This window comes from Phaenicophaeus curvirostris, chromosome 8, assembly GCF_032191515.1.
Source record: "Phaenicophaeus curvirostris isolate KB17595 chromosome 8, BPBGC_Pcur_1.0, whole genome shotgun sequence".
Taxonomy (NCBI): Eukaryota; Metazoa; Chordata; class Aves; order Cuculiformes; family Cuculidae; genus Phaenicophaeus; species Phaenicophaeus curvirostris.
In genome coordinates, this window is record NC_091399.1 from 21326194 (window position 1) to 21347862 (window position 21669).

At 41.8% G+C, this 21669-nt stretch overlaps 2 protein-coding genes and 1 long non-coding RNA gene across 3 annotated transcripts in view; 1 reads left to right on the forward strand and 2 right to left on the reverse strand.

The window, feature by feature from the left end:
• The window catches only part of FNBP1L (formin binding protein 1 like), a 65052-nt gene that overhangs the window by 43116 nt on the left and 267 nt on the right, over window positions 1-21669 (reverse strand). The window contains exon 2 of the mRNA XM_069862756.1: window positions 23-54. Within this exon, the coding sequence (XP_069718857.1) occupies window positions 23-46 (24 nt within the window). The 5' untranslated portion in view covers window positions 47-54. The remainder of the gene's footprint in view (window positions 1-22; window positions 55-21669) is intronic.
• Window positions 2557-7515, forward strand: LOC138723568 (uncharacterized). Its single transcript, XR_011337896.1, has 2 exons — window positions 2557-2672; window positions 7405-7515. It is a non-coding gene; the product is annotated as an uncharacterized lncRNA (long non-coding RNA).
• DR1 (down-regulator of transcription 1) lies at window positions 11131-21665 on the reverse strand. Its single transcript, XM_069862761.1, has 3 exons — window positions 21342-21665; window positions 16720-16883; window positions 11131-13246 (listed from the first exon to the last, which is right to left on the reverse strand). Exons 1-3 carry the CDS (start codon window positions 21559-21561, stop codon window positions 13100-13102), a joined length of 531 nt encoding a protein of 176 aa, XP_069718862.1. The 5' UTR covers window positions 21562-21665; the 3' UTR covers window positions 11131-13099.

Here is a 21669-nt window from a genome sequence, read left to right on the forward strand (position 1 = left end):
CCGCAGCGCGGGGCGCGCTCACCCACAGCTCCGTGCCCCAGCTCATGGCGGCGCCGAGGGGTGGGGGGCGGCTCGGCTGAGACGGGTCCGGCCGGGCGGCGGCGAGCAGGCGGCGGCGCGGAGCGAAGAGCTCCGCTCCCAGCTCGGCTCCGCCTGGCGCGGGCGGGGCGGCGCGGGGCAGGCTGGGAGCGGGGGAGGGGGCGGCGCGGGGCAGGCTGGGAGCGGGGGGGGTGCGGCGCGGGGCAGGCTGGGAGCGCGGGGGGGGGGCGGCGCGGGGGTCTCCGGGGGGGGAAGGGCCCTTTCGCCCCCAGGCGCTCGGTGTGAGGTTGCCAGCGGCGCACGAGGCTGTGAAAGCGATCGCTTTTCTCCTTTTTAATTAAAAAAGCCATTTCTCTAGGCTGCAATAAATGGTCCGTAAGAATTTTGCTGTTGAGTCCAGCGCGTGAGACAAAAACGCTTAAATGCGCGTGTTCTCTCATCACCTCTGGGTCTTGGCGTCGCACTGGATTCGGGTTTAGCCCCTCTTTCCCCATGAAAGGAAATGCCAGATCTGCATCTATGTGGAATTATTGCATTAGACTATTATTAGCGGTGGAAGCTCTCAAAATCAGCAGGTCGCAGGCCAACAGCATCGTTTCTGGAGTAAAACGTTGATCGGCGCTCCCCAAGAGGTGCTGGGCCACCTGCCAGGCTGGGTCGTTCAGCTCCGCACGGGGGTCGCCTCACCTGGGCACCCCCACCTTAACTCGGCTGGCAGACGGCACGGGGTACGGAGAACACAAAGCAGGATACATGCACAGGATTTGTGTAATGAAGCATAAATAAATAAACTGTTTAAATTATGAATAAATACATATTTGAATTCACTCAACTAACATGCCATTCAGGATTAGGAAAAAATACTTTCCACTACACTTTCATTGCCTTTGTGCTTAGCTACCACCAGTTCACCATGCACCTTTATATGATTCTTAAAAAAATATAAATCAGGATATAATGAGATCATAGAATCCCGGAATGGTTTGGGTTGGAAGGGGCCTCAAAGCCCACCCAGTCCCAGCCCTGCCATGGGCAGGGACACCTCCCACTGGATCAGGGGCTCCAAGCCCCATCCAGCCTGGCCTGGAACCCCTCCAGGGATGGGGCAGCCGGGGACAGGGCCTCCCCACCCTCAGAGGAGAATATTTCTCCCCGAGATGTGAGCTTAATCTCCCCTCTTTCATCTTAAAGCATAGTTAAGTAAAAATTACAAGAATTTGCTCACTTATATGCTTTTTAGTGTGTCTCTTAATTAACATGTCTGTAATAACTAGCTACATGTAATAATTGTAGAAAGGGGGATTTCAAAATTGTTAATCATGCATTCCTCCATGTTCTACTGTGTCCTAACCAAGGTTTATAAAGGCTTTATGAATGCACCCAATGATCTGAGTACCCTTGGTTTTGCATGCCTGATTCAGCACTTTCATTTTTTTAGGTGTAATTTTGAGAAACAAATGTACACTGAACTTTGAAACACTGGGGTGAGAATCACGATCATTTAATGTGAATTAGAAATTGGCTGCTGGCTTCAGAAGAGCCAGGATTTTTCACTTTCTGATCATTTCAGAAAAGCTCATCTTTCCAATTGTTTCAGTTTAGATATTCAAAAATGAACCCTAAAAATAACTTTTGAGTTAAAACGTTCAACTTTAGAAGCCCCAATGGATTATTGAAAACTAATCTACTGGAAAATGGATCCTAAGTTCTGGATCTATGGCATTTACTTGGCACTCAGATTTGAAATACTTGCCTTTCATTGAATGAAACATACGTCAAGAGAATTTCCAAGTGAAATATATATATTTTTATAAATATATATTTACATTTGTAGATTGATACCTGAATGCTCAGGTTCTTTTTACTTAACTCTAATTTAGGAATTAACTAATTACTCCTATTTCTGCAAAATGTGCAAGAACAACTTCTCAGCATGTCAGGATTTGTTCTTAATTCACAGCAATATAACAAAACGGAGTGTTTTCATGATCTTTAGCCATTTCAGGAGAAGGAAACTGCAGCCTGTACCATAGGTATGTAAACACAATACTCGGCTAATACCTACTAATACTTAAAAAGCTGGATTCTCCCTAATGAGAGGTTATCCCAGGATTCTTTCTTTCCACATTCTTCAGACATCATTACAAGCCCTAGGGTAAAGCCAGAGTCTGGAGCTGGACGGTGTTGCAGCAATCCTGGGTAACTTCACAACCTCCAGGCAAGGGGGAGAGGTGGCTCTGAAATGCCACGTAGAACAGGATCAGCATTACCACAGCAGCCTCTGGGCTACACCTACCCCATCTGCACCCTAAGGAGGAGCAAAAGCCATTAATGAACAGGCTTTGAGCAAGCCAGCACCAAAGAGGAAACCATTGTTTCATTAGAGCACTACTGCAGTCTGGCTAATTATTCACATTTCAGGGTTAACAATTACACCTGGGAAGTCAGGCTGATTAGTCAGGCTGACCCAACCTCACGTTCCTGCATGGAAGCATGATGGTGAGCTGTGCAGCTGCATCACAGGGAGCTCAGGCCTTGGACCTTCACTGTGCAATGCAGAGATGCTCCTGCAGCGACTCAAAGGGACAGCTCACAATTACCTGAGATGCTGCTGAGAGCCATTGCTTCTGCAGGTAAAGTAAGGGAAACAGACTGGGGAGAACTGGACAACGCAGAGACACTGTGAGGAAATGGAAGAATGATTGCTTCTGATATTCCTGGAAAGGCAGTGAGTATTTCTTAATCTAATCCGGACATATTATTAAACAAAACAAAACATAAGCTCTTAAAGTCTGTGTGATATATGTTAAAGACCCCTATAATGCCTTTTATACAGTTTTCATACCACAGGATCCCAAAAAAATCAAGTGCAAAGCCTATTTCTTGGCAACAGATTTCAGTGGTGTTATTAGTGTTTTAATCCTGACACCAGCCGTCTCTAGGCACTCTTCCTGCATGAGCACACTCTTCCTTTCGGAGATTTCCATCTCTGTACCGAGCTGTGCTCACCTCCAGTTGTGCAGTTCAGGTGTGAAATGACTCAGCTGTACAAGGGGAAGGATCTACTGCACCTCCACAGGAGATTGCAGGAAATGTTATAATTAATCATTTAGAATTTTGCCATTGTTTCCCTATCAGGGATTGCAACTGGCCCTAGGCCTAGAAGTAATTAAACAAATATTATCCTACAGGTTTTTGTTCTTCCAGTCACATCCTTAGAAACATTCCTCAGGGGTGAGGAGTAAATAAGTCTCACTGAAGGAACTTGAGTACATTAAAGACATATTTAAGTAATTTTTACAGGCAGCAGTGGCTTCATGATAAATTGCATTGTTCCAGTGTCGTTGTACGCCATTAGCATTTTCTGGGAGATGATGACACCTTATTTTAGCTTAGAAAATTTACTGTTATATTTAGTCAGTGATGGAGAAAACAGCTAATTCATGCAGGCTTTAAAAGAAAGCTGCCCAATTTCCTCTTTAGACTGAGTTCACATCATTCCAGATATTACAACAGTTATGTATTGTGTTAATTCTCTTTACTTCTCAGCAGAATCAGCTTGGGTTTAAAAGCGTACCTAGGGATATTATCTTGGCAGAACAACAATTTGCATGATTAATCTGGAGTGGCAGAAAGGCTGTCTGGCACTCCCTGTGGGCGCACTTTCTAAGGAGTGAAGCAGCTTAGCTTTCCATTGCCACAGAAATCAGCAAGGCCAAACAAATTACTTCCAAATATCTCCTTCTCAGTGTGAGGTGCCATTAATCCTTTTCTCTGCTAGCTAGCAGTCTCTTTGTCATATTAAAATTGGATTTTTACTCCACAAAGAAAATGAAGTGTTGCAAAACCCCTAGGTATTACCTATTTTTGCTTCAAAACCAACAGAATTTAGCACTTCCCCTACTTCACCCATGCATTTCCTCCCCATCATGAGCACTCCAAGTGCTTGAGTTTTTACAAATATTAACGTGCATAATGCCTCCATGTAGGGAATGGGTAATCACAATTTTACAGCTCAGGAAATACTTTGAGACAAAGGAATAGGTGTCTCAACACTTCTGCCTGTGCCGAGTTCTCCCCAGACTTCCTTCTCCTCCCAGAGGCGGTGATTTCATCATAACCAGCAGCACGCAGTCTGTAGCTGTGCATTGACTACAGGCTTGCTTCCACAGGGGCCCCATTTCAACTAGTGGGCAAAATAGACTTAAAGGAGAAAATCCAGAGGAAACTGTATGAATTGGACCACACCACCCCTGCTCCAAGGCAGAAGGAAAACTGTGCTGAACACTGTAGCCTCAGTGCCTGCTTAGGGTGACGGAATTCCGAATTTCCTCCTATGTCTGAAACTTTGTGGGAAGAACAGTATGGGGGGGATACAGATAAAGCCCGTCTTTTCCAGTCTGTACTTAAGTACATTTTATGTAGCAGAAGAAAGGTATATTTCTTCTTTTTCTCTCATCTCAGGAAACAAAATAGAAAGGCATCACCAAGTGATCAGATAACAGAACTGAAAGGACACTGCTTACACCAGCTATAAATAGGAGGAAAACAAGAACTTCCATCTGCTTTTACAAAACATCCTGTGTTCATTCTTTCTGCCTGCACTGTAGCCAAGAGCGCATCTTTCCAGGCCATATGGAGCAGAGAAAATGTGCTGTCAATCAACTCACATTATTCTAAGTACAAACAGGCTCTTATTTCACAGGAATTTGCTTTCTTCCAGTGAAGCAGGACTATCACATGATAAATTAGCATTTCCTTTTGGTAATATACAACTCTACCCCAAGCTGGAGGGTAGACAATTACAGACTACCAAGGAATACCCATAAAGCATGATCTCAAAATATGATTTTCAGCTCTTTAACACTTGCATTACCTGCGTGAACACTATAAACCCATTTGCTTTCATTGCACATACTTTCAGAGTTATATCAAAACATAACCATAAGCACCAGGCTTTTGCTTTCCAATTTCTCCAGGTCACTTAGCCCACATTTTCTCCATCCTCCCAACAATCTCTTCTATGCAGTTTTCCTTATGTTAAAGGAACAATGAGCTGTATCTAATATGCAAAGTTAGACAGAGCTATGCCAATAGTCACATTTTTTCCTTACCATGTCATCTATAGGTATAGGATATTCATTTTGAGATAGTAACCAAAGACTTGAATAATTACAGCTGTTTGCATTGATCGATCCACTTGCAGCTTTCGTGCAGTGTACAGATTGATATGCTGCATTGATACTGAAAGATGGAGAGTCTATCATGACCCTAATTCAAGCTGTAGAAAAACAAATAGTGGATGACTGTGTAGCTAAGCAGCACCACATTCAGACTTACTGAGATATTTTGCTATCATCTGAATCATGATCAGGAACACAAACATATTGGCAGCTGTGCAAAATTTGCAGTAAAGTTTGAACATAATCAGTATCCTGGGTTACTGGATAATCTCATTAGAGGAATTTTAATTTAAAACTGCTCCACGTATTGTTACCATCGACTATAAACAAGATTTACAGTAGTTCCAGCACGTCCAGCTGAAACGCATTCCCTGCTCTTGACAGCCACCTGCTGGCGAGCGAGGAACAAGCTGGATAGCAGAACACCGACCTGATTCCGCTGGTATTAACCCCATCCTAGAATCCTAGAATAGTTTGGGTTGGAAGGGACCTTAAAGATCATCTAGTTCCACCCCCCCCTGCCATGGGCGGGGACATCCCACCGGATCAGGCTGCCCAAGCCCCATCCAACCTGGCCTTAAAAATCTCCAGCGATGGGGCATCCACAACCTCCCCTGGTAACCTGTTGCAGTGTCTCACCATTCTCATGGTGAAGAAGTTCTTCCTAATGTCTCATCTAAATCTGCCCCTCTCCGGTTTACACCCATTCCCCCTTGTCCTATCACCTTTATGAATAGACCCTCTCCAGCTTTCCTGTAGGCTCCTTTCAGGTACTGGAAGGTCACTATCCTGTGTCACTGAATAAAGCATGTGGAAAGTTAATTTGAAATGGAGAAGGCCAGCGATCTCTTGATTGTCCTACCTTCCACACCACTGCAGGTCTTGACTCCTTGCCTTTAAAGGATTTCATTCCAGTGGTCACTGGTTTAGTTTCACATTTCCCTCTCTTATCATTTGAAATCATGGTGGTTCCTCCATTTCTCATAAGAAAGCCAATGTCCACATTGGACACCACCATATTTAGCTGGTGCATTAAATATCAAAGGATCACAATCTGGAAGTAAACTCAAGTAATTCACAGACCAAATAAAATTCTCTCCCTCTCACTATTAATCACTTTAAAAGAACAGGAATCAGCAAATAAATCAACAATAGGAACAAGAACACAGAGTGCCATGCATCAAATATATATCCCACTAAGCAAATCCATTGCCTTTCTATGTCTCCCTCTTGCATTAATAAAGATAGCTCCATTTATCATTTGTATTTGTTCCAAGTGAGATTCTGATCAGAGACAAACTTTCAAGTAATCCCAAAGAAACAAAACCAGTAATAAATCAATCCCTTGTTTCGGAAGGAGTTTTATTTTTGTGGCATTACTTTTTTCTATTTAATTAAATCCAAAGACCAACACTTGCTCTTTGGACATAAAAAAAAAAGCAGATCAAATCTCACAGGCAGCCAGCTGAATCCCAATAAGAGCCTTCCCTCCACACCCCTTTGTCTTTGCTTGTTCTTCCCTTTGAGGCAAGGTGAGATGCAAAGGAAAGAATACATGATTTCTTCAGACAGTTCTCTTCCCTCCCTAACACACTCACAGTCCAGTAGTGAGGACTTTTCCCTTTGGATCTGCCACTACCATGGGTGCTCTCCTTACGTCCAGATCTCCTCAGCTGATGAACTTTTGAAAATTAAATACACAGAACATGAAGGTTGAGTTGTGTTGCTGTTACCTTTGTGTCTGGAATAGCGAGCCCACAAAAACAGGTCACTAATTCCTATATCCCTCATCCTTTTTTATTTCTCCCACACTTAAAAAGCAGCACCATTTTCAGCACCAAGTTAAAAAACTGACTGAATATGAGGATTAACCTGCCCCTCTGTGTGGGAACATACACACCACTGGCACAGGTCACAGAAATATATCTAATGGATACATATGAAAAATATACGTCAGCATTCAGAAGCTTTATTCTGTGTTCCTACAGAAGAAACTTGTAAAATGTGCCATTACAACACACTCCATACCAGAGATCTCATTTTAGGGCAATGTTCAATTCCCAATCCCTTTTTCACACCGTTAAAGCAAAAAAAAAAAAAAACAAAAAAAAAAAACAGTTAAGGCAGCAGATGAAATGCCCTCTCCCTCCAGGCCTGTCTGCTACTGCTGTTCTTCCCACAGGACTGTGTGATTGAAACCCTGGATGCCTTTCATCTATGGAGGGAAGCCAGTTCATTTTCCTGAGAGAAGAGTTTGAGGGTTGATTTTGCCTCAGAACACCAACTAACACTTTTAAACAAGGTAAACCAACATTTATTTCCACACTTTGGAAAAGATAACTCACCAACAGCAGTGACACAGTAGCCCTGTGTTTGCACATCCTGCAGACAGAATAAATACCTCTTCCATGTTCAAAAATGGCCCCTTTCATCTTAACAATACAATATATTGAAACAAACTAATTTCATTTGCTTATAAAGCTTCAGTTTGCTTTAAATTTTATTTAGAATTGTACTTTTAAAAACAATTCTGTAAGCTTCTCAAAAGCTGTAAAATTTCTATAGGAATGAAAACATGATTGCTTCCAGTGGTTTCATGTTACAAAACATTAGAACATATTGAAAACAAGAAAAAGAAGTTATTCATAATTGAAGGGTACTGATTTTAGCTGCATACAACTTAATCGGCCATCCCAGACAGTTAAATTACCACAGGCACAGAACACAACACATGGACGATGGATCCAAGTGCATATCTAAGGATCAACTGTCTATATTTAAAAGTGTTTAATTTTACGTGCCTGCAAAATAGTCATCCATGCCTGACAAGCTGCACCAGTTCATTGTTTGTATTACAGTAGGAAGAAAAAATACCTTTGTTGCTCATATTCCTCCTTCACCATATAGGTTTTCTAACACTTTTAGACGTGAAGTCTCCTTTACTGCAGGCTATGATGGTGCAGCCTTTCAGACTTTTTGCATTACTCACACTGCCTCTTCCACAGGTCACACTACTATCTAATGGAGGAGTTGTACCTGAAACAGAAACAATATTGAATCTGATTTCTAATTCAGAACTATGGTTTTTCATTCAGTAGGTGACAGAATGAAGCCTGAAGACCACATTAATGAAACCCAGTCCTGGCCCACAGCCAGCAATCCCCAGCTCTGTGCTATTGCAAACAAATGCTTTCATCTTGGACGGTGATTTTTATAACAAGTCTGCCCGTTTCCCCAGATACTTGCTCTCAAGATGAGTCACTCTTCCATGAAGTCTGCCATGAAGATAACATCTTCCTCCTCTACACAGCACGTCACCTTTTAGTGCTGCAGCACGTGAAAGTGTTAACTTCAAAGCACAGCACAAACTGTTCAAATACCAGCATCATTACACTGGGCATTGTAACACTGCCTATACCTAATTAATGCTTGTACAACACTTTGAAGATACAAAAGTTACAATTACTGACTAATAACAGTATTGAACTAATACAAAACCTGGGCTAATTCCTACTGAGACGAGCATGGAAACCATTCAGAGTTCCATCGCACAACACCACCGCTCCAACAGAACCAATTATCCTGTGTCGGGGCAGAGGGGAATGGGAGAAGTCAAGTCCAGACCTTGCTATGGTGACTCTCCTGCCTTTGACACAAAGGAAAGCACATATCGGTGCTTCTGGTTTAATACCCATGATTTCTTTTGAAACAAGATAAAAAGCATCCCTGAAGTATTACAAAAGTTAACCACATGAACATTCAGCCTTATTAGATGTAATCTTCATAGAATTCAATATGCCTCTTATAAACCTTCACCCCAGATACATACAGTGTAGTACCTCCTTTCTTGAATGCTGTGGGATAGACATCTTCATGCCGTATTCCTGTAATTAACGTGAGAGTAAGTCATGGCCACAAAGAATTAAAATTTAACGTCCCCTTCTCCAGCATACACAGGAGCATCTTCTGCTACATATTTTTACCCTAGGTTGTTCAAGTTTATGCTAGGCTCACCCCTGCAGGAAGCCCCATCTTTATGGCATGTAAGAGTATGAATGACTGATGCGTGGGATCTGGTGTACTCAACTGGATTCATAATCCTATCATTCTGCTGCAAAACCTCTGCTCCCCAGGTATCGTCTCAGTTGCCCTCTAGCACAGTACCACGGAAAATAACTGCCTCCAATTCAGGCATTCACTGGTTCTGTTTCTTTCCAGGAATGCACAGCTCTACTGTACCTGTTGCCCCACATATCAAAGAACTGGGATAACTACTTCCAATGCCATTATTACATTTTCAAAATTACTCATTTCTGTAGCTATATTTGCATTGAATCAAAACCACTCATTTCAATCACGAAAAAAAATTTATACTAAGCACAAATATCTTTTGGAATGGAACCCATCACTCCTGACTGCCACCAAACCTTACCAGGCCTGCGCTAAGCCTCATGGACACTCCTTTTCATCACGGGGCTATACCTGGCATACTCTCATCACAGATGGCACACTCCCTGAGTAGACTCCTAGCAAGTCTAAGGGATCAAAGAGCAAGACTGTCTCATTCATCTGTAAGCAAAATTCATCTTGCCACTGGCCAGCAGCCCACTCACGTGCTTCTGCTATCTAAGCTGCAAAATAAAAAGTTTTTATCTTAAATAGACTAGCAGTGCAATGCCAAAAAGTAAACTTAACTACAGCATTCTTAACCCTTCATCTTGCACCCCTCCTTCCACACCACTTTGTACAGGGCTTACCCAAAATCACAGTCCAGTACTGGGAGGCTAACACAAAGTGTACATTTCAGAGTAAGGGTTTTGCCCTTCCACAACAATCATTTACTTACTTTGTGCCCTTGACTTGGTGCCATTTCAAAATTACGGAAAGATCACCACAGGCATTGTTACAGAGTCCTTCCTAATGGAGTGCTTTTACAAAACCTGAAGAGCACCATTTATCAATGTGGCTTTCCATTCCTGCAGAAAATTTTTCCCAGTGTTTCAATACCAGACTCAACTAGCCACATTTAAGTAGTGAAATTCAAGTATCTTTTAAATATTTGATGTTCAGAATCCTTCAAACACTTATTTTAAAAGTACCTCAGGGCAGTAAATACAACTATATTCATTATCCACAATGTCATGCGGACAGACACTTTATTGAAGTAACAGAAAATAAAAGTTTTGCAAGAAAGTCACTTAGTGAAAGCACTCAGACTGTCAGAATAGCTGTGGAAAACCCACAGATAATCTCATCAACTCAGTATTTATTAAATGGACACATCCTTACATGTTTCTTCTGAGACAAGGGAACAACACAGTTCACTAAGCAAACTTTACTCTCCATGTATCACCCGGTGTACCAAAAAATCATCAGCAGCACAAACTCGGAAATCTCTTGTCCTCACTGAACAGCTAGCACACGGAAGCACAAGAAAGTAATACACAATTCTTATGCTGGCTGAAAGATCAGTGTAGATTCTCCCCCTGCAACTGCCAGAGTTTACTCTTTGTACTTGAGTCGGAATGGCTGAGTAAGTAAGCAAGACTACCTAAGTGACAGGAGATTAACACATATACTCATTTCCTCTGCCTGTGGTCTCTCGTTTCATTAAACTTGAAGTATCTCAGTAGGTTCCACCTGATCTACGAGGGGGTTTGTCCAGCCTTTCAAGGTAAGAAGGTCAGGTTATAAAAACACATACACAGAAAACGTAGTTCCCAAGAGGAAAGAGAGCAGGTCAAGCCAAGAAACACTGTCTGCAAGCATTCACAACCCCAGTGAATAGCAATGCCATCCAACAGCACTCAGGTTGGGAAGACTTTGGTCACAAGAGACGTTCAGTGGATCAAAATAACAGCAGTCAACTTTTTTCTTTATAAATGCAATGAAGAAGACAGACTATTCATTAAATATAAAAGCAATTTTATAAAAACACATCAGAATTTTATTGCTTGAAGAATACAGCATATGAAAAAGCACAAGAAGGTCCAAAAGAAAGGTCACAAGGTTCCAAACGTATTACACCAAACATACCAGATGCAGTAAAATGTTAACCTGAATTCTGCATCAGAAAAGAAAGGTGTGAAAAATACGCCTAATATTATTTAAAAGAAAAAGACTAATTTAAAATAGAAAGTGTGAAGGTGTTACAGTACAAATTAGAAAAGCCAACACTGCACATTAACATTGAATCACTAGACTAGATTTTCTACCTTTGGTACTTCAACCTTTACAGAAAACCACTTCCTTGGTCAAACCTTGCCTAACATATTTCATATAGGATCCATAAAAGGGGTTTTGTTTTGTTTTTCTTTTTTAAATGTAAACATTCAAACAAATACTTTTCTGAGTTTTCACTGCACCAACGTATTTAAGGAAGCGTTCACGCTTATTCAATATGCAGCTTAATGTATCTTGAGTTTAAATCAAATGTCACTGTGTGGCCGAGATCTGAATACACACCAATTTCACCTTGTTCAGAACTTTATGTAAAAATGGGCACTCCATTTTCTGTTTGCATCCTCAAGAATTTGAGCCAAGCAACTTGCTGAGGATATCAGTTAATAAAACAATCCCCATTGTTAGAGAGCTATGGGATCACCTACAGCAGCACACAAGTGGCTTTTCTAGTCTGCTCAGATTAGTGTACCAGTAGATATGCCAGTATTACTTCAAGTAACACATTAAAACTCAGCAATGGACACTACTGTGCTTTTTTCCAACACAAAGAACAGCTGCTCATCCATTAATCAACAGAATTTCGAAATCAACTACCAAAAGGACTACTACATCGTCTCTGTTCTGTGTATTGCTGTTCACCCTCAGAGAACAGTTTACAAAAAAACTGGACTTACCTACAAACCCATCCGAATGAAGAAAGGTATCTCAGTAATCCAGTGGCAATCTAGTCTGGAGAATGTTAGCGTTATGCTGACAACAATGACTAATCAAGGTTAAATAAATTCCCTCTTTATGATAAGCATGCTCTTAGCTTCAGCTTTTGCCTTCTGAGGCTTGAATACTTAAATCATTCCCAGTTACGTCAGTGGAACTAAAACAATCCCATTTCTTCAAGTTCCAGCTTTATATTTCAACAGTATGAATAACTCTGGACTACAAAATACCATCAACAACTGCTAACATTAAACTGGAGTGAAACAGCAGAAGAGTTAGTTCTTCACACCAGGCAGTCTTTGCAGTGAAATATTCAGTTAGGACTCTCAAAGGATGCCATAATAAAACCATGGGTTTATTTGTTTCACCCCTATACAAAACATGACTGATTTTGTACAGCTCCTATTAAACATTCCTTTTACTAGGTTGGTGAAAATGTATTGTTTTCAAATTTTAACAAGTGTGGTATTTTAGCGCATATAATATTTATTGCCATATACATCCTCATTTTAAAAAGAACTAAGAATTCAGACTCTACTCTGCTGAACTCTGCTGTTTTTCCATTAACAGATTACAACTACTGTACCACTCCCTCAAAAAACAATTAAAAATTCTAAGATTTTTATAGTTTAGTTAAAAGGGAAGAAATGCAAATGTGGATTTAGAGCTTTTTGTATAAATCTCACTATATTTTATAAACTCGTTCATTGTAACACTGTTTATTGATCAAATAAATGACGCACTGCTATCTAAAATTTCCATATACACCATTAAAAATCCAAAGTTGATATGATACTGAACCTTAAATCTTCAAGAGTTCAAAAAAAGACAGTTTATACATGTACAGCACACAACAGCAGACACCCTTAGAATACCAATTGCCAGTCCATGATGCATACGAACTTACAGTTAAGCATTCATTTCACTGTTTTCATTGTGCAGGAAAAGTATTTCTTACAGACAAGCTCAGCTGGTGAATTTCAAATATCATCTTCATCATCTTCATCCTGAGAGGATCCTGCCTGGTTGGATGCGCTGGCCGAGGCCGCAGCAAGCTGTGCCTGTTGAGCTGCTTGCTGCATCTGTAGCCATTCCTGCTGCGCTAGTTCTGCTTGCTGCTGTCTAGCCTGAAGACAGGAATTCAGTTGTTAAGGCCATACATCACTTGTGAAGAATCCCTAGAGCACCTTATTGTTAAACACAGTTTTATCTGCACCCACAGATTCTTTTTGTATAATTTTTATTAACTGTACATATAAAAACACATCCAGAAGTTCCTCAGTTATTTGTACCCAGATGTTTAGCTACATTCTCTCTTCTCAACAGGCCACCCCCTGGAGGATTTACAGTTACAGAAAGGGAGAGGCAGGAGCTACTGTACTTCAGTTCCATTGTAAGGATTGTGCTGAACCACTTCCTAATGGAAAGATTAAGTGAGGGAAATCAATGGAAATTTTAGGCTTCAGTTTCAAGGGATCTTAACAGTTAACCACAATTCAGAGATGAGAACAGCCCTACTTTGTTGATTACCAATGCTAAAATTTGCAATTATGAAATCAAAGACACACATCATTACAGAACCAAAGAAAGCCATTATCTCACTGTGCTAAGCAATCTTTGGAAAACAGAGCCGTGTCAGCACCTCCCAGATTCGGGTGTGCAGACAGAGGACAGCTTTGCTACAGAAAGGTACAGCCCTTTGCTGCAAACAAGATGTTCTTACACATTTCAAACAGTTCAATTGGTGACCTTTCATTTCTCTGTTCAAAGTTTTCATTTGTTTTGCTGTTGATTTCAGCAGTGTACTAGTCAGTTGTGTTAAAGTTAAAACTTTGATGTGTATTTTCTGTGAACATTAGGAAAAAGTTCTTAAAATTAAAAGTCTTGAGTCTCTACTTTTCTACTTCTACAAGTCATCACTAAGATTATAATGGTTTCCCTCCTAATCCTATTGCTGTCATTGACTTTTCCTATTTTTCCAAAAACATCAAACTTTAACAGTTTTACAAACTTCAAGATGCCAAAAGATGATACTTTTAAAGACAACCAAGACTGGTTAATCTACTTCGCAAAGTGAAAAACTGTGGCTCTTCCATTATAATGTTTCACATTTCCTCAATCTGTTCTAGCAACACTTCTACAGTGGTAAAAATCCAGTGAAGACATTTCAGTGCTTCAAACTTCAAGCAGTGGTGAAGTTACAAGAGTTGGAAAACAATTCAAGACATTGTAAAATCTCTAGGAAAGGGGGACAGCAGCACCTGCACAGACAGGAGAGGCACAAATATGATTACTCCTACAATAACAACTGAGGTCCCTGCTGCCCCTGCTCCAATCAAGGTTCCTGTATGCTCAATGAGGGATGCACATGCCCGCACCATGAACCAAGGGCTTAGCACTTCCCATCAGATGGGTTGTTCTCTCAGTGCCTACCCTCGCTGCTGTGTTTACAATATCATTGAGCCACTTCAAAAAGGGGGGAAAAAGAATAGAAAAAAAAATCCACTGAGTTGTACTGACTAAGCAGTTTTATAAGCATCTGGTAAATGTAACTCATTTGTTGTACAAATAAGCCTTTGTGAAACAGCCTCAAAAAAAACCAAAACAAAACAAACCAAAAAACCCCAGGTCCCTTAAGGCCTTCACCTTGCACAGAAAAAGTAGAATGGCTTCAAATATTTCATAGAATCATAGAATAGCTAGGGTTGGAAGGGACCTTAAAGATCATCTAGTTCCAATCCCCTACAAAGGACAGACACCTCCCACTGGATCAGGCTGCCCAAGCCCCATCCAACCTGGCCTTGAACACCTCCAGGGATGGGGCAGCCTCAGCTTCCCTGCACAACCTGGTCCAGTGTCTCACCACTCATGTTGAGGAAATTCTTCCTAATGTCTAGCCTAAATCTGCCCCTCTCCAGTTTATATCCATTCCCCCTCATCCTATCACCACAAGCTTTTATGAATAGTCCCTCTCCAGCTTTCTTGTAGGCCCCTTTCAGGTACTGCAGGGTCGCTATCAGGTCTCCTCTGAGCCTTTCCTTCTTCAGGCTGAACAAGCCCAACTCTCTCAGCCTGGCCTCACATGGAAGGTGCTCCAGCCCTCAGATCATTTTAGTATGGGCTCATACATGTATGGGTCATACATCAAAGACTCTGAAGCTAACACCAGAGTATCCTAAGTGGATGCTAGCTCCAGGCTGTAGCAAGTCACTGTATTCTGTGCAACAGAATTAAGAAGGAATATATCTCCCAGGGCCATCCCTTAGGTGAAGTGTGGCTGACACACCATGGCAAGGTTTCAGCACTTTTTATTTTAAATGCTGTTCTGGAGCTAGCACACTCTGAACACAGCTTATCTTTGCTGCGCTGCTTCTCTATCCTGTACACCATGCTAAGTTATTTGAACAAAATGAGTAAAAACCAGGCATAAATCTGACTATTATTTGTAAATCTCACCCTTAATCCCAAAGCAGTCCTACTGCTGTTTCCCATGTTTGTACAGTCAAACCAAAGTCAGGCCCATGTGAATACATCAAAACTAGCTCACTGCATTCTGACGACAGCTACATGGTATCCTGACATTTTAAATTAAGGCATTTAAAGGCAGATTCAAATATTTGGTATGTTGTAATATGAAAGAATGTGGTTCTTAATCTCTTCAGAAAGAAACAAGGACAGTGAAGGGAAGAAAAGGTCGTAGTAATCAGACTGTGGCTGATAATACATAACTGAAAAAGCATTTTCACCAGAGAAAATTAAAGTAAGCAAATTGAGAAAGTAAGACTCATGCCTTGGGTATGAGGAAAGAGAAATCCAAGATAACTTCCACATGACTTAGTTTAGACAATGGTCTTCTTCCCAAACTAAGAGAATAGTAGAGAGAAAGATAAATAAATAAAATTAGTCTTTTGCCATTTAAACTTGGAGATGTTCACAAGCTACCCAGGAAAGCTGGCAAGGGAGAAGCCTGGGATGAAGGAGAGACCGTGTGTGTGAGTTTGTGGAGACAAGCACAGCATTCGCAGACAAATGCTTTTCCTATGCCTGAACTGCCCATTTAAAAAAAATTATGCATTAATTCACTCAATTAGAGTCTTGCTAAGAGTAAAGGAAGACTAAAAAGAACGAATTAGAAATTTTGCACAATTAAATGTTTCTTTCAAAGACTAATAAATAACATTTGTGCACAGATGGCCAGAAACAGAAAAGATATTTTAACATTTTAATGCATCAAAGCTGGTAATTTCCTAGAACACCAGCTGTTGTTTTTTTACTCCGTCAGCAAAATAATTCTGAATGTATTCTCTATGGTAGAATGAAAGAGTCTCAGTAGCAGCAAACCCCTAGCCTTTTTAATGCCATAGTATAAAATGTGTTTGTATACAGAATCCCATCTAATGTCAGAAGTCAACAGCAGCAGCACCTTACTTGTTGACCTGATTTTGCCCAAACCAAACAGGCCAAGATCAATGGCACCTTTGGTGCCACAGCAGCACACAAGGAAGGGGATGCTTCTTGAGGTGCACACGTGGTTTTTGTGGCACTAGATCTACAGCATTAATTACGCCAACCTCACCAGTACAAGTACTGCTTCACTTACTTTTGCAAATAATTCCTGTTGCTGCCTTAGAAGCTCTTCTTCTGGAATGCCAAGGTTCTCCAAGCGTGAACTGGCCTTTCTTCTCTTTAGTGCTACTGTTTTGCATTCTTGCAAGACTTCTTTCACTTCACTGATGTAGGAGCCAAACCCCAAACTTTCTAGTGCTAGAAAAAGAGAGAAAACATATACTTTGTTAATAGATACCAATTTGTTTAAAGATTAAAAAAGAAGTAAAAATTTCGACTTTTCAATCATCTGATGATGAAATTGTATTAATAAGAAGGCCTGACAGCTATTTTCCCTGTCTCTTCTCCCATGCCAATGTAAGAACGTGGGTTTTCAAGCTATCAAAAATAAGGTTAGTCAAGTACAACTAAAGGAGTCTGCACTTGCAGAGGATTCGGGGCTTTCAGATACATTTTGCAAGAGACAGGCATTACTCTGCAGGAGACTTCTCTCATCTTCCACAAATCTGAATCAAGCAGAATTCATGTAACTAAGAAGTCCTTCCTATGCGAATTCTTTGCCTTTGATGTCTTTGGGATCCTATCTTTCCAATCTGGTTGCAAGTCTTCAGTAGAAGGTACATCAGCAACCTGGAGCAAAAGGGATGTATGTAAAATGATCACAGATCTTTCGTTAAGACAAAAATAGTTAGTATTACCTTAGATGCTCAAATTTTAGCATTTGTCGCTATCTAGACTTATGTTTCAAGTGACAAGAAGTTCAAAATGCATAGTTCACACATATAATGTTACATAAAATTATGCATGAGCCCTTTATTGTTTTATTTCTCAACAGAAACCCTGTATCTCTACAAGAAATGCATTCAGACGTGAAACTCCTGCACTTTTATCTGCCCAGACAAATCTGAAATGCAGCTGTATCTTGCAACAATTTTTTTTTTAGAGACAGCAGATGTAACCGGAAGGATTATAAGACCCCAGGTAGGACATGACAAGAGGGACCATTTCCCGATTCACTGTTTGCTCAGGTTTATCTCCTCACACACACCCCAAAGTGAAACCTATCACAGAACGATCTGCAAATATGACATTAACACTGGTCACACTAGAAACTTGTCTCAGTTTAAAATAAGATCCAGTTGATTTCCAGCTACAGACACACATCGGTTTTCCTTACAGAGGGATGGTTAGTTCTGGGTTGAAATAAAAGGAAGGTAAATATTATGTCACAAGCTACTTAAGAAATAGCACTAAAAAAACTGCACAATGGCAAACACTACCAACCTGTTATGAACAAGCTCTCAATTACACTAACTCAGTTTATATTCTAATATTAATTTTGTAAGCAACCTTTTCCCAACCACAATAAAGGCACCATGCCATTGTATGGCATACCGACACAAAAACCCAAAGGCACTGATGCACGGGCAGCTGTAGCTGTGCAGGACTAACAGACAACACGTGGCAAGTGAATTTACAGAGTAACTATCCCTTAAGAAAAAGAAAATTAACAGACAAAGATTTAGAGATAACCAAATTCCTTCAGAGAAAGCCTGCCAGTTCAGCCTCAGCCCTCACACAGACACTGGAAACACTTCTTTTAATTAGTCCACAGTTTCTATGAGAATTACCTAAAACCTTTCAGAAACTCACTTCATCCGCCCTCAGCAGACAGAAGGCAAATCCACAGGTGTTGCAGTCCAAAACTGGGTACCTAAATATTTATTGACTAGTTAAGAACTTGTTCAACTATAAAATGCAAACAGTATTACATACAGTAAACTAGCCAAAGCAATTTCTTTTTTTTAACCTGAGTATAAAATGTTAAGGACTCTACAAGTCTGACATCACTAGGACAAACCGTCACAGCCGATACATTGGTGTCCAGCAAAAGAATGTTCACAGTGATTGGGGTTGGCGATCTGCTGCATCAGAGCATGAACACTGCCCAACCTGAAGTCAACAGCAACAGAAATTTTAAACAGCCCTTACAAGGAAATAATGGAAAGAACTCACAGTTGTGTTGAATACAGCACACTAAAAAAAAATCCAGAAAAAGTAATCACAGTAATCAACTTGATAAAAATGGCAATTAAACATCTCAGCATGTTCAGAATTCAACAGAAGTTTGATTTCTTGTAAAAAGCCTGCTTTGCCCCAATGTCCATAGCTATTGAACGAGGCTATTTTCTGTTCCAGACTGGAAGGATGTCCACTTCCTTATTAAAAGTCTCTAACTCACAACTGGGTTCCTAATGCTGGGATTCATGATAAACACAGAGACCATCTCCACTTAGGACTGTTACGCAGCCTTGATGCCTTCGAGTACTCTCCAGGGAAGCCAATTTGTGCTCTATTGCTAGCAGCAAGGGCTTCGCATAGTCTGAGCACATCAACCAAACCAGATCTCATGGGATACAGGAAGCCTCCTGCTTTCCTCTGCCTGTGCTGCTGACAGCGCTGTGCCAGGCCACACCATGAAACATAACAGGGACTTCATCTGCTGAAGCACAGCACAGTGAAAGGGGAAAGGGATTCCAGTTCCACATGTAGCCAATGCAGCCATTCCAACAGTGCGGCGAAGAGAGCATGTCCGGGGCCCCACTGCTGCCCAACATCCAAGTGCAGTGAGGAAGCGCAGTTGCACGTACCCACTGGCAGAGCCCAACGGCAGGGTGTCACCTCCAGGGCACTCTTCTTCCCCCTTCCAGGGACATGCCCTTCCTGCTCCTTGCTTCCAACACCTTCACTTCTTTACAGCAACTGTCAGGGCAGCAAATTCGCCTGGCAGAACACTGTATTCCCAAAAAGCAAAAGGGTCAGTTGGATCAGCACTTGGTAGATCCAACACTAGGGAGGGTACAAGATTCCTCTTGGCAGCAGCCTGTTTAGATTTGGTCAGGTGTGATGCAATGGCCATGAACCTCATTTTACTTCTAAATAAACTGGTTTAAGCATTGAAAAGGAAATCTGGATTTCAAACATATTTCAGTTACTGAATCTGTTAGCATCGCTGCCATGAGGCTACATGAAGAGGCAGCCAACACAGTCAGTATCTGGAAGATACGAAGATGGACAGATGTGCTAAAATCTTGTGCCTGTATACATATAACCACAGTTTCCAACATTAGTGATCCAAACCCTCACACCTGACAGAGGTGACATCTGCCCGCTGACCAGCACCTGGAAGAAGCTGACAGTACACGCAACTCCCCAGAAACAACTCGTTCCATCTCTGGAGCATTACAAAAATTGATAAATCCCTAACATTTTCCTTAGCAAAATTTAACTAAAAAGTACACATCTAATTTAAAAAGCAACTGTACCTAACTCTAGAATCTGGTAACACAAAGACGCAGAACCCAATAAAACACTTGGGTGGGGACCACCTGCTGACGACAGGCACACACATCTCTGTGTACACACACACAGGTTCTGGTTTCAATTTGTTTTCCAAAAATCCAGATTAACCCTAGGGCAGCAGTAGGCAAAATCTTATCTATGGACCACACTACTGGGCAAAACAATACTTTCATACATTAATTACTTACCTTGTTAAGAATTGAACTCGGATGTTTTGGTGGTCACTCTAAGAAACCATCCATGTATTTAGAAGCACCATCCCCACATTATGCTTCCACATGCAAGCACAAGTTTTCTTTTCTACATCCTGAATTTCCATGACTGGTGCTTTGCTAAATTTTCACATTGTATGTATTTTACTTAATATTAAAGTTCATACTTAACATTAAGTGACGTATTTTCTTGTGCTGATCATAATCCAGTGAAATACTTGAAATTCTTTTGGTAAGCAAGCTGATGCAATATAAAGGAATCAAATTTTTGTTTCAGAGAATCATTAGGAAAAAATTTAAAAACTAACTCGATACCATCACAGCCCTGAAAATAGCTCTACTGCAAATGCTGCTGTTAATAGCTCTGCCAGGCAGCAGAGTAAAGTGCTCGTCCACTATTACTGCTATAAATTTGTCTGTGCTGGTATTGACAACCTTTGCTTAAGCAACAAAGGGAACGATTCCTAACGAAAGGAGCCTGTTGGAGTCTTAGCAATAAAGCAAGGAAACTCCCTATTCGTGGCAGAACCTAAAGAAAAGCAAATGAGAGGCAGAGAACTCTTCATTCATTCAAGCAAGGGGAAGTGGGAGTCAACAACCCAGAAAGAATCAAGGGCCCAGGGCACGTTTAAACGCTCTGTGCGGCAGATACAGACTCCAAGGCCAGCCCTACAGGAACACTTCACGCTTTATAGGATCCGGACAGGATGATGCCGGATTAAAGCCTGAACCCCAAAGACCAAATCATACACCTTTTTTCAGTCTCCAGTTCGAAAAATATTTAATGAGTTCAGGACCTTCAAGCGTGCCATGGGAGAAGCCCGCGTAAGCACTCCAAACAGCAGACCTGGTTTCACAGGTACAGAACAGATGGCCAGATTCGGCAGCTTCACTCACGACACCACAGCCACCTCCGAGCCCCGACACAGGCGCAGGTGCCGAGCACATCCAGCAGACACACAGACGTCCGCCCCCTGCACCGCCACTGACGGGTCAGCACGAGCTCTTCCTCTGGGCCCTCGGAGGCGCCGAAGACAGGCGGCCCCAGGGACGGGCTCGCCGCGGCACAGCTTGAACCCACCTTGTATGACGTGCTCCGGGGAAATGGTCTTCTTCTCCGACTTGTTGCAGATCTCGTTGGCCTCGGAGGAGATGAGGTGGATGAACTCGGTGCAGCAGTTCACCACCAGCTCCCGCGCGTCGTTGGCCACGCGGACATTAGGCAGCGTCTCCTTGATCATCTTGTTGATGGCAGCGCGCGGGATGGTCAGGTCGTCGTCGTTACCTGACGACGAAGCCATCCTGGCCGCCGCTTGGCTCCCGCGCTCAGGGGCTCCGCTCGGCTCGGGCCCGGGGCTCCAGCGCGGGGGCAGCCGGGCGGGGACCGGGCCGGGGAGCCCGGCCGAGCG

Bases quoted from the DNA above. Each gene is read 5' to 3' on its own strand.
- DR1 (XM_069862761.1), bottom strand. From the start codon at position 21,561: ATGGCTTCGTCGTCAGGTAACGACGACGACCTGACCATCCCGCGCGCT. The intron at 16,884-21,341 runs GTGGGTTCAAGC...CTCTTTTTCTAG, and splicing joins CCCGGAGCACGTCATACAAG to CACTAGAAAGTTTGGGGTTT. The intron at 13,247-16,719 runs GTAAGTGAAGCA...TCCTGTCTTCAG, and splicing joins AACAGGAATTATTTGCAAAA to GCTAGACAGCAGCAAGCAGA.